Source organism: Pogonomyrmex barbatus, unplaced genomic scaffold (assembly GCF_055798465.1).
Source record: "Pogonomyrmex barbatus isolate J1 unplaced genomic scaffold, ASM5579846v1 scaffold5, whole genome shotgun sequence".
Classification (NCBI taxonomy): Eukaryota; Metazoa; Arthropoda; class Insecta; order Hymenoptera; family Formicidae; genus Pogonomyrmex; species Pogonomyrmex barbatus.
The window spans coordinates 9,936,416-9,949,455 of NW_028297149.1; the positions used below are offsets into that span (position 1 = coordinate 9,936,416).

The 13,040-nt window shown below is 39.8% G+C and overlaps 3 protein-coding genes across 4 annotated transcripts in view; 1 reads left to right on the forward strand and 2 right to left on the reverse strand.

The window, feature by feature from the left end:
• Positions 1-5,971: 5,971 nt before the first annotated feature.
• LOC105427467 (uncharacterized protein F10E9.5) lies at positions 5,972-6,969 on the reverse strand. The gene is made up of 2 exons (XM_011639204.2): positions 6,631-6,969; positions 5,972-6,565 (listed from the first exon to the last, which is right to left on the reverse strand). The coding sequence occupies exons 1-2, from the start codon at positions 6,846-6,848 to the stop codon at positions 6,058-6,060; spliced, it is 726 nt and encodes a 241-aa protein (XP_011637506.2). The 5' UTR covers positions 6,849-6,969; the 3' UTR covers positions 5,972-6,057.
• A 636-nt stretch (positions 6,970-7,605) lies between these two features.
• Tbc1d15-17 (TBC1 domain family member 15/17) lies at positions 7,606-11,536 on the reverse strand. 2 transcript variants are annotated; one of them, XM_011639205.3, is made up of 9 exons: positions 11,367-11,536; positions 10,706-10,798; positions 10,139-10,640; positions 9,882-10,052; positions 9,655-9,749; positions 9,367-9,565; positions 9,039-9,256; positions 8,652-8,966; positions 7,606-8,572 (listed from the first exon to the last, which is right to left on the reverse strand). In XM_011639205.3, the coding sequence occupies exons 1-9, from the start codon at positions 11,469-11,471 to the stop codon at positions 8,270-8,272; spliced, it is 2,001 nt and encodes a 666-aa protein (XP_011637507.1). In that variant the 5' UTR covers positions 11,472-11,536; the 3' UTR covers positions 7,606-8,269. The 2 variants fall into 2 exon arrangements, with proteins under 2 accessions (XP_011637507.1, XP_011637508.1); XM_011639206.2 differs by lacking the exon at positions 11,367-11,536 and adding an exon at positions 10,914-11,317.
• An 88-nt stretch (positions 11,537-11,624) lies between these two features.
• Positions 11,625-13,040, forward strand: part of Atet (ABC transporter expressed in trachea) — a 29,302-nt gene continuing 27,886 nt past the window's right edge. Inside the window, exon 1 of the mRNA XM_089081640.1 lies at positions 11,625-12,375. The gene's annotated coding sequence lies outside the window, so the exon portion shown is untranslated. The remainder of the gene's footprint in view (positions 12,376-13,040) is intronic.

Genomic DNA, 13,040 nt, shown 5'->3' on the forward strand with positions numbered 1-13,040 from the left:
AGGAGGACGCAAAGAGGAGGAAGGAGCCGGAGCGGTCCCGTGGATACCGGAGGAAGAACCACGGCGCGCGATAATCTGAGACCGAAGAAAGGAAAGGACCGAGGTCTCGTCATTAAGCGAAATGATTGCCATTCGCGGGGACCACCTACACCTGCAAAGAGGCGCTTCTCAAGGACGCGGGCACCCCAAGGATACTGGACTGTGCGTCTTTACAAGCGTACGAATGGGAACCCCGCGGTTTCGTCGATCCACTTCCGGCGGAGCCAATCAGCCGACATCGGCCGCCCAAGAAAACGACGCGATGCACCAGGCTAAGTATTTCGGAAGATCAAAAACGAGCGGTCGTGTCATTACTGTCGAAAGTAAAGTAGGATAGATGCACCGGTAAATGATTGCTTAAAGAATATCGTTAGGCGTTTCAATTCTCTATTCTGCATCCAAGACTTCACATGGAGAATTCTCGGCTTTTTGCCGAGCACGATTGCCGCTATCTTTAAGCTAACTTATTCTTCGCAATTCGATCACGTGGGATTAGAATCCAGTGTCAAAGAAAATAAATTATCTGCAGGGATGAATACGTGTGCTGTCTTGCGAGACGATGTTGCTAGACGAAGTTAACGCGATCGAGTTGCGAGTTTCAAATATCCGCTAGTCGTGACTACTTGCTCGTATTTCGCAAAAAAATGCTATTTGGAGGTGAGAGAATGAAAGTTGAAGTGAGAGAGAAAGAGATAGTAAACTACCTTTCATATCGATATACGTAACAATCGTAAATATCTGCTATTTTGTTTTTTTTCCTCTCTAACAACAATCAAAAAGTTATTCTTCTTGACTTTTATAAATTAATTTTCTTTTTAATACAAATCAAGAAACTAAAGTTGCGATGCGCATATTAACACAATTATATAATTTTCTTACTTTTAAATTAAAATCAGTATAAACACGAATATTTTTCACGCTACTTTTTCGTCTTATTTAAAAAGATATTTATAGCTAGGTAAACATTCCATGATGAAGATACGTTCCCATAATTTGACGCATGGCAAACGACGTCATGGCGATACAAAGTATTCCATTTCACAAAGGCACGATGATTAGGGAGGTGAGGAGCATTTACAGACGTCACAGATACAATTTTTTCGCCAAGATTCGTGACATTTTGAAGGGCTCTTTCTATTTCGCTCTGAAAGAAGTTAACAACCGTGGACATGTAACGCGCGTCGTGCGGCAGAAAGTGCGCGCGGATACTTTCTCACGACGGCGATTCACGCGACCCGCGGCGCAAACAAACGGGACGACGGCGACGACGTTCGCGAACGATGGCGGCGTAGAATAGTAGCACCGTGGAGGACGAAAGATCGGGGCCCCCGGCGAACGGGAGGACCGCGTGCGCGCGGCAGAAAAAGAAAGGAGGGCGGTGGCGGCAGCGGTGTCAGGGGGATTTGTCGAGCTCGCGCTGTGGAGGGGCGCACCGAAAATTGGGTACTGGTGGGGGTGATGGGGACCAGCCGCATAATGACAGGGTGCCTCGCGCCAAGGCTCCGCTAACGAACCGGCCCCATGGAACCGAAAGGGTCCGGGGCTAGGACACGACACTGTATTATTTTACCATTTCGGGGATCGGGGGCATCATCAGAAATCATCGCCGAATCCATATAATCAGTAGACGGTTACGTGCAGCCATGATTTTAAGTGCTGCACAGCGGGATAGGGTGAGAGAGAGGGACAAGAAGAGGAGAGGAGGGGGGGATAGGGGGGGGGTTTAATAAGGCGAACGGTCGTTCTCGTTGTCCCTTCGAACAATTCGCGAACTTTCTTCTCCCGGTGCGAATATCCCCGGTATGAACTTGCAAGACTCATCGTGATCGCTAATGACACCGACGATGCGATAAAAAGCAAAAGCGCCTCCTTTTCGAGCCGTGATTTTTTATCGTCCTTGTCCACGACGACGCCATTTTGGTATCGCGAAAGATGGTCCTTTAAATCGGCTCAATGAGATTGCAACGGCGGGATGATTTCGCGACACGATGAAGAAAGAGAAGGGCGAAACCGCGGCGGGAAAAAAGAAATCTCGTGCGCGAACTTTGGAAATTAACAAATTGAAGGTGAGAAATCCCGAGCACTTTGCTAAAACGGGTACTTCCACATTTTTTCGTTTCCGTCTTAAAAGCATGTCTCTTGATAATTGAAGACAAATTGCCTTGAGAGCCTGTAACTGCAAAAATGTACATTCAACAGTACCAATTTGACAATAATTTTCTGCCGGTAGAATTTAGCGAGGAAACACGGGCGCGGCTTGAAAAAATACATTAAATGTAAAAATGCTACTCTACGTAAGAAGCTTATTCACGCGAAGAATGGACAATAATCGTCATATGCGTGTGTACGTCCGAATGTTAAATACACGAGTTAACGTTTCTCCATCGTCCTCTACATGGTATTATTTGCTTTTCCGGCTTTCCAACGCGTCCGAGATCTCTCATTCGTTGATTTCTAAAAACTCACAACGGGTCACATTTAACAAACATCGAGCGACGCTATCAAGTTCGTTAGCGATCGATTGATATTTATTACAATTTGTAAAAGCCCCGTAACGATTCTCGTCGATATAGCGTGAGTGAAAAGCGAATTTAATGTATGGAGTCTTCGATATTGTATTCGCGCGAAAGTCCGGAGAGGTCGGAAGCAAAGTAATGAAGTGCAATGCGCGGAGCACACCGTGAAAGTTGATCGATAAAGATCTAAATGAAAGTCGCGGAGAGAATATAAAGCGACTCTCCGGAGCGCAGCTACTTTGCGTAGGACCGACCGGTTTACCGAGGCAAGGGAGGAAGGACATTTTGCAAGTTACGTGTTCTACTCTGATTGGGAACTTGCCGCCTATAAGTCACAGCTCGTCGAACGAAAATAAATAATTTACCTGAGCTAGTCGCACACGTGTACCGTGTGTTCTTGCGTGCGTGTGTCCACCAGCGCAAATGTACCTTCGCTGTCGCGAAATTCTTGGAACATAAACGTTTAACCTTATAATCGTCGATAATCCATCGCGTTGTTACACTTTCGAATTTATTGGGTCTCAATTAGAACACCTCTCTCCTCATGCCCCGAGATAAACAATGCGGACGATTTTAATTTCCCTCGTCTTCGCATTCGTCTTCGTAAAAAGATAGAGGGACGCGATAGAGGGAATAATTTAGATGTGAACGGACGCGAGATCGTTCGTTGTCCTCGTGGAAGTGTAGAAGAAGATAGAGTTCGGCCCAACACGTAAGCCGGGCATCGTGACATGCGTTACTTCGATAATTAGAAGCTTTCTCCTGGACGCAGGTACCGATGCAGCCTTCTCACCAAACAGTCCGAGAATTCTACGGCCCTTGTCCGCGATGACGGTTTACAGATAACTCACCCCTGGACGAGCTTCGGCGTGTCCTGCTCCTGTCTATCTCTGACGTATTGCAGAACCGCCTCTTGTTTTCCCAAATTATTCGGCGATGTTTTTTATCAAGGTTAAACCTTCGGTTAATCAATCTTTCCATCGATGATTTGCAAACGATTAAAATTAGCAATAAATCTTGCAAAAACTGGTTTACCTTTTCCAGAATGGCATTTGGATTTTAAATCAAATGTCTTCGACGAGAAAAAAAATAGGCTTAAACAATTGTTTCTCAGCTTAACGAATTTGGCGCAAATTCGATACGGTCTGCCTTCGTCGTGCTTGCGTTTTCTCGCCGCGTACATAAGTCTTGAAATTCTAGCGACGCCATGTTCAATCACAGCGACAAAGGAAGTCTAGCTGCGAGACTTTGAATACTTGATATCAACCACCGCGCACGCAAGAGTTACGGCCTTGATCCATACCGTGGGCAAGTTGGCGCGCGCGAGGCATCTTCCCGTTGCAGTCGCCATCGTCGTCGTCGTCGTCGTCGTCGTCGTCGTCGCACACGATAAATTGCGCCACGTACGTTGTGGTATCCACAAGCACGAACACACAATGCGCGGTAATTGAGTTACAGAAGTCTAACGTTGTGCCTGTAACTGCAAGCACACGCAGGCGACTCTTCCTGCCTGAGAGTGGTTCCGGACGTGGATCTCACGAAACTATACAGATTCGATCCGATCCAGATATATTTGTGTTCAGATATATTTGTGAAAACGTGATACCCATAGATAAAAATGTGCGGGTTGATTCTCTTGAAAAATCTTCTAGCGTCCTCTGGCAACATCTCGAGATCTCCGATTTGATTCTGCTACGATGAATGTAACGTCATTCAGAGACAGCTAGATCATCGAACAAATTATCAAACAATCATATGTAGATTTTTCCCATAGAAAAAAAGAGAAGGAAAAAAAAATGAAGGAAATTATCGTTTTTAAAAAAATAAAAATTTTCACAAATTCGCATTTTTCATCAATTTTTCAATTTTTACAAATTATAAGCAAAGATTTATCAAATAAGAAAAAAATTGATTGTTATTTTTCAGTTAACACAGTAAGTTAAGTAAGGAAAAATTATCAAATTTTAAAATCATCATTACGTCTCTCCCTTTCCTCTATATATCTTTGGCTAACGTTTCACTAATAATATCTCAAAAAATATTAAGACACTGCGCTTTGCATATCCGCGATGGAATTAACGGATGCTAAAGCGACTGTCTTTATGTTTGAATCTGCATGCAATTTTTTTCAGCAGATCTTCGTCGCGCACTTTCTCTCTTCATTTTTTTTACGCACGTCCCACGCGCGCGCGCGTAACGCAGCGCGGCTACGCGCGACCGCGTCGCGAGGCAATAACATTTTTCACATCACGACAGTGCCGATCGATTATTTCTGATTCGAGTAATAATAATATGTGAATGTAATTGCCCCGTCGTTTAGATTAGCTATTAATTGCTTCCCCCCTCGGTGTATTTCATATATGGGTGTCATTTATGGCCGCGCCGTTGCCGCGCCGAGAGAAACAACTTGATATTGCCTCTGGCGCGATTGGTTGCGTCTTGCACCGCAGGCCTGCGCGAATGTAAACGTGTGATTCATGATTCAAAACGAAAGTAACAAATTACGTGTAAGATTTTGCGATTGGGACATAATTTTTCTATTCTTAAAAAAAAAAAAAGAGAAAGGATAACCGAAGTTCAAGGGATATTAAACCGAATTCAAATCAAGCAAACGAGCATGAACAAACACGAATTATTCATATCCATTTAAGCGAATTTATGTTCGTTCCTGTTTATTTGTATTTGATTCGATTTCGACTTTACGATTCATCTCTGATCATAAGTAATTTAACTCTCTTTTATTTGAAATGAGCATTTAACTTGATCTTTCATTAGATTATGGCGATAATTATGGCGAAGAAATGTTGCTGAAAATCATTACTGAGAGACCAGTCAATTGTTCGTCTTGAAAATTCATGTATATATTTGTATAATAAGGATAAAATGGTCATATGAGAAAACCTGAAAGTCATTAAAAAATATAATTTGAATTCTCAATGATTGCATACCTTCGTAATGAATACATGTTATATTTGTAGATGAATATTTAAAAGATTTTTTTTATCGGAAACTAAAGTCTGAGAAATGACCTTTCTTTAATTAAGAAAAATAAGTTATAGTAAGCAATATTAAGATTAAGCCCATATTGCATTCAAGTTTAACATAAAACGCGTATAATGCATAATAATATTATTACATGTTATGTATTATATTATTCTTATATATAGGGCCTGTTTTTTTATCATTGCACTGGACTGCATTAAAATTAACTATTATCAAAATGTAAGAGAATAAAAAATTTTCAAATATCTTACAGAGAAATATGAATGTTTCGAGTTAATGTTATGCAGTTCCATCTGCATTGCAGAATTATATCTAAAAGGTACGAAAACGTTAAGGTGGCGCCACTTGCCGGTCGCTTCTTACACTAGCAGAGAAATGTTGGATTCAAAACGAAACACGGAAGATGATTAACGTTGTCTTACTATTCATAAAAAAGGGAATTTATTTTGAAAATATTTAGAATATATGGATTTCAATATAAGATACTAATTGAATCATTTCAAAAATTCAAAGGAATATTCGGCCAATACTGAGGATTATTTGTATCTTCATATTGATTCACTTTACTCTGCAGAGAGGCTTCCATCGCCAATATCTTGGAACTGACTTCACCATATAGCAAGTCAGCTTCCTTCTTTCTCCTTTGGATGCTCTCGGCACCGCCGACGATGGGCGTTTCTTCTTCCGAGACACGAGGCGAAACTTTTTTCTCGTGCGCGGCCTTGGATCTACGTTTCTGTCGCAATTCTCGCTTGTGCCTTTCGCTCGTCTCAAAAAAGTTCAGCATATCCTCGGTTATCGTGAATTCAAAATCCTCGTCATTGGAAACAAATTCCACATGGTTTCCTCGTCGAGCATCGCTGTCATTGTTGGCCTTTACGTTATGATTATTCTGCCGATTATCACAATAGTCGCGACGCTGAGCCAAGAATCTCACCTTGTCACGCAGTATTTTGTTCTCGTGTTCGAGAGCGACACAACGTGATCTCCACCAGGTTATGTTATGTCTGCAAGAAGAGACTATTTTGATTATTGATGATTCTCTATGAATGTTATTTCCTCGTGAATCTACCGTTTTTGCCATTCCTGAGCCACTGTGTAATTCTTCCAGAACGCGTCGGCCTGCATCGTGTCCGTCGTTAACGTCTCTCGTGTGTCTCGTGTGTCATATTTGGGGAAGACTCTCCAGTGCTTCGACTTAACCTCAATCTTGATCCGCTCGCGTAGTCGTTTCCTCAGGTATCGCTTCCTCCTCCACTTCCCGTGCCGTTTCGCAGCGGCAAATTCCATACCCCGTTGGAGCTTTTTTTCTATGACAGCTGAGTTATTCAGCTGTGAGTCTACTCGATGGATCCATCATTGTTTATGTCGGAACTCCACATATCCGCCATCCGACGTGAAATGATGGAATCTGAACGAAAAAGTTCTCTCCTACGTTTTCGGAGCAATATCTGAATGTTCATTCCTACCAATGTAGATTAATTTCAATATCATTTTAGTTTTACTTTTTATTTTTTAAAGTTATAAGAATTAGAAAAAAATAAATAAATTAACTAAAATTAAAATTAACATAAATTAATATAAACATAAATAATAATCAAAATAATTCAAACTTGAATTATTCAGATTCGAATTCAGAAGATTGAAATATAAATTACATATATTGACAATCTTATAAATCAATTTTTCATTAGGAACAAGAATGCGACTGTTTTTTGAAAGGACAAGCGCATTCCATTTTATGCATATGTGCGCATAATTTTATGTGCGCAATTTTACAATAACATTATGTTGATTAAAAGTTGTTTTTAACAATTCGATTTGAATGAAATTGTCGATTCAATTCGGCTTCGAAAAAAAATGAGATTCGATTCAATTTAGTATAAAAATACTTGATTCGCACATCTCTAATAAATGAATAAATCAACGATATCAGAAAAATTTTCTAACAAATTCGTATCTCTCGATAAAATTTTTTTTATTAATTTCTATGTTTTCAATTATTTTCAGATCGATTAGGAGAAACGAGAAAATCGCACGCCAGGAGTGTATGAAAGATTAAATAGGTGATTTTCTTTTATTAGAAATGTACAGTGAAGCTTTATACAAATCTAGAAAAGAGACTATAACTTAAGTGAGAGTTACGCGTATATAACACTTATCAAGGTCTGATGATGTCTTTATTTCGTTTCCGCAGACATTGCGCAATCACAATCGTCGCGAGTTCTTCTTCGCGCTAAAATATTTGCACGCACAATGATTATAATCTTCGTCTCTGTACACGCAGCAAGTGTTATAAATATCTCAAAATTCAACACTACCATTAGTTATTTTTCGAAACGTATCGATTACATTTACATTTCATGGTTTAGAATTTCAATCTCGATCACAATCAGTCAATCACACGTTTAAAGCAAAAGAGAAATGATTACACCTACGATTCAATTGAAAGAAATTTGATCGATACATATTTAAGAACGTACTTTTACGTTCCCTTTCGAAGTGTCGATATCATTTCGTTGAAAGCTGCGTGAAAATTATTGTCGATAATACATTTAAAATATAAGATCAACTAATATTTTCAAACTATAAGTTAATATGAAAGACCTGTTTGAAGGTTCAAAGATTGCAACACATACTATATTTTTCGTTTGTACAGACTTTCAACCAGCTTTCTGTTAATGAATGATTATAAAGGTCCAGTCCTGACTTCACATGTACGACAAGTTCAAACCACGTTCAAATGATACTTCGTCATCGCCTAGTTTAACATTAGCGCTGCTTGAACTATTTCTCCTCGAATTGTTACGAGGTCCGTTAGCTCGGACGTTATTACTCGACGCCTCGTCATCGCTTCCATTCGTCGATGACGGTTTATGCAACGGTTCTAATCCGATAATTACACGGACGTCATCAGGAATCTGATGTTCCACAGACATCAGCTGATAATAAATACCTTCCGCTTTAGAGATCGTCCAAGGCAATTCGATATGAAGTGACAAGTCGTTTATATGCTGTAGACAATAATATTACAATATATTTAGATTTCGACAGACATCTTGTGTTGCTACATTGAAAAATGCTTTTAGTTACCTTTAAAATTTCCGTAAATCCGTAATTATTCTCTATTAAAATATTTTTCTCCGTGTCCAAAATAGCTGCACATACGAGCAAATGAAAGTTTTTACAAGGTAAATCGGTCCATAAGATCTCCCATAATTTCAATATATCGATTGCGCTAAATTCTCGCTTGAATAATACCAACAACCAGCGAAAGCAAAAAAACATGTTGCCAGAATCATGTCTGTTTAAATAGTATGCCAGTTGTGGTTCCGTAGTGCACAATAATGTATATAATTGACATAGTTGTGCCTTCATGCCTTTCTGATCCATCTCAAAATTAGTGCTCTGTTTTAAGATAATAAAAATTATTTGTAAATATTGACACAGTAATATGATACAAAAAAATATCAAACTTACCACTTTATCCATGAATCCAACAAAACACCAAAACGCGTCTACTTCGTTATCCATTAAAAACAAAATAGGACTAAGAAGATCACTCATACCCTGAACATATCCTAAATCAAAATTGTACATTACATAGGTCATGAGTATATCATACAATTGTTCTAAGTGTGGATTATTATCCCCCGAATAATAAGGGTGCGTTCTATCTGTCCTGTTAACATCCTTTTCTGAAATATTATTAAAATATTATTAAAATATTATTTAAAAAATGCATAATTCTTAATTAAAAAAATACATATTGCATTTTTTTATAAAACTTTTTTTCTGCTATAATTACCTATCAAACTTTTTCGTTCCCTATAATCAGAAAATCGACTCTCTTGCGCGGGCGTGAATGTACGCCATTGCAATTTCATCGTGAAATACTCATCAGTCTTTTTCCTCTTAAGTTCTAATCTTTCGTTATGTGTTGACTTCCATGGATAGTAATTCAATAAAAATTTCCATACTTCAAAACGTAGCGACGGACAAATACCCTAGTAAATTATTATAAATATATCTTATATTACAAGTTCATTTTTATTATTGTTTTTAAATAAAATAAAAATAATCTTTAGATATATACCCCTCGAAAGATAATTTCTTTGATAACTTCAGGGTTATTAATTCTTCCTTCTGGGTCTTTATATTTAGCCCATTGTTCTTGTGTCAATGGCGCACCTAAATAATTTTTATAAATAATTTTTATTTAAACATCTTATCAATTAAAAAATGAATATATATAAAAGATATAATTACATATAATTAAAAATATTATATCCTAGTTATTGAAATAATTTCTAAATGTATTACCACGTGGGCATGGTGGTCGAGGAGGTAAGTCCACTCCAACTCCAATTACTTCATATTCTTCACCGGATGCTATAGATACAGATACACGCGGGTCAGGATTGATTGTAAGAGACTGATTTAATAAATCAGCAACTGCTTCTTCAACTGGTCGTTTCACTGGTTCTTTATACACTATAATATTACAAACAATATATGTATGAACTCTTTCATTTATTATGATATATGACATATAACAATTATCATCATTTTTTTCTTACACCAGATATCTGCAAGTTTGCTGAATGCCTCCATTGTCGTTTCATAAGGGCGATTGTGCAAATTTTTCACAAATTTCCATACATAATCAGAAGTGTTTTCTTGAAATAAATCCAACTCGGCAAATGATTTCTTCAATACAGTTTCTACTTCGTCCAGTACTAGATACAAGTTCTTGTCAAAGCGCGATTTTACAAATTTGATAAATCCTTTTAGTGAATTAATAAAACTTTCAGCATTGGCCAGCTGAAAGAAGGCAACATAGGTGGTACCATCCCTCTGCATAAATATGAGCTGCTGCCCACCGTGATTCACGCGAAATGACTTTAACTCAGAAAACAATATTTTAACGGTTCTCGTACGTCCAAGGGAGTCTGGACCTTCCGAATTCGTACGAGTCCTCCTTGTATGTGTATCCACTAGAGACCATTCTGGATCCTGATCTTGACATTCCGATACTACAGAATCTTCTACAGGTTTCCATTCTATACATTTGCCAAAACTCTGCAGTAGAAAGATATCATCTTTGACATATTTACATACATATAACAACAAAAATAGAATCTTACGTATTCCACGATATTAAGCGTTCCTGAACTGTGAACCTCGTCTTCTCTAGCATTTGCCCCACGAAGTACGACCCCCGTATGGATGCAGAGATCCTAGATCAATAAAAAATAATGAGAGATTTCTCAAGAAACATCTCGCAAAGATGTAACAGCGGCTATAATTTATGAACGTTACAGTGAATGTCTGACGTAATCAAAAGCAACAAACCATCAGTAATTCATCCATCATCAAATTATAAAATATCAAAACACAAGTTGTATCTCAAATTTTACTAACGTGAAGCAAAAAATACCCGCGCGAGTTCTCGCACGATCTTGTCATTCGCGAGACGCCAAAGATCGAGCGGCGTACCTAACCTCTCCGTCCAGAAGCGAAAAAGACTCAGGAGAGCGAACCACTTGGTCGAATCGCACAGGCGTTCTCGATCTTAATCGATCTCGCGTGCCGAGATCGCGACAGCGTGATCCCCTCGGGGATATCGAGTTTCGGGGAAATCGCAAATCACGCGACGCACATGTGGGCGGATGCATTCGGAAATGTCATTTCGTATGACCGCACGCGGAGCGTAATCGCGCCCGTGCGGACGCCCCGTGCATTCCGCGCGATGCGCCGTTCCTCGGGCGATGTCGGGAGGAAAGAACCAGGGATAAACCCGCTTACCTTTCCCTGCTCCGTGGGCTCGAACATCTCGGGCCTCGCGCGATCAGTCGTCGTCCTCGTCGAATTCAACTCCCCGCACTCGCTCTCATCACAACTGTCCCACATCGCGGCACTGTGCCCTCCGACCCGTTCCCTCTTTCTCTCTCGCGCGCGCGTATCTCGCTCACCCCCTCTCTGTCTCTCTCTCTCTCTCTCTCTCTCTCTCTCTCTCTCTCTCTCTCTCTTTCTCTCTCTCACCTCCGCCTTCCGCCTCTCTCTTGCGCGCACATCCTGTGCCGCCGACTCCCCGTCCCGCTTGCACGCCAACGCCACGCGATAATGCCGCTTGTTTATTGCGCGCAATCTTTAATCCTCCCCGCGTCTCTCGACGCCGCGCGAATTAAAAATCGGCGAACACGCAGAGCGCATCACCGAGAGTTGTTCACTGAGGTGTGAAGGAGCTCGTATACTCCGTTCTTCAGGATGAACGGATGAACTGTTTCGCGAGACAGATACTCGATGTATGTACATCTGGTATTTTCTGCGCTTGTAATCTCTAACGCAAATAGGTTCGGAGGGGTCTCATTGCGGACCGGTTTCATTCAAATCAATCGAGGGAAACTCTCTTCTCAACGAGAAACTCGTTTGGAGGATCGTGAACGCGACTTGAACGCAATAAGCACGTGCAAGTTCGCGATTTTCAAATAAGTGTTCGATCGCGTGTCTAAAACGACTATAAGGAATAAAGGAGAGGGACCAACTGGATATTAGAAGGAAATCGGGAATATAAACAGCTATCAGACAGAACTGTCACGCAGACTGTCGTGCGCACTGAACAATAAGAATTCTGAATATAAATCTAGTCGGCTCCGTTAATTTTTCCGTCTCTTACGAAATGCTTGAGATTACTGCTGATGCTGGCCAAATCGACTCTACTTCTGGAATGATGGCCATTAAATCGTGAAGAAGAAAGCTCTTGAGAAAAAACTCGCGCGGCACGACCACGCCGTGCATTATTCATCATGGCAAGGTGCGTTTCTCGACGTGGTACGCGATAAATTTCGCCGCGCCTCCCATTTTCGTGAGTACTTTGTAATCGTTTAACATGAGCGTTTCTAGCATTAAAAGTTTTTAGTAACTATTGTCAAAATAAAGCCAATGATATTGCCAAAATGGAGCAATATCAGTAAACATTCTCAAAATCCATTTTCTCAAATCTGATAATTCCTTAACTTCAAAAAGTATTAAACAAGTTTATGAACTTTATAAACCAAAAATAAGGCGCAAAGTCCTTCCGAGTTTCCCTCGGCTATTTGTCAATAATTAGCTCAATTCAGTTGAATTTGATTCTCACTATGTAACAATAATAAAATGAGTAAGACTTAACAATAAGAGTTAGAGTTCTTAATACTTCTTGGATCTCTCAGAAATTTCTCTGATTTATAATTCACAGTGTATAATAATATTGTAATACATGGAAATAAAAAAACTGTCATTTGAAGATCAGTCTATAATACAAGTTTTTTTAATGAATAGAATACCTTAAATCTTACATGTTTTCCTTCGCGTGCGCAACAAAAAAGATCAATCAAAGGAGAAAAAAAAGCGGTTAAAATTACGTAAAATTTACTTTCCGAACGCCTGCACTGTCGCAACCCGTTGAACGTTATGCGTACCGACTGTCAAAGGTGTGCG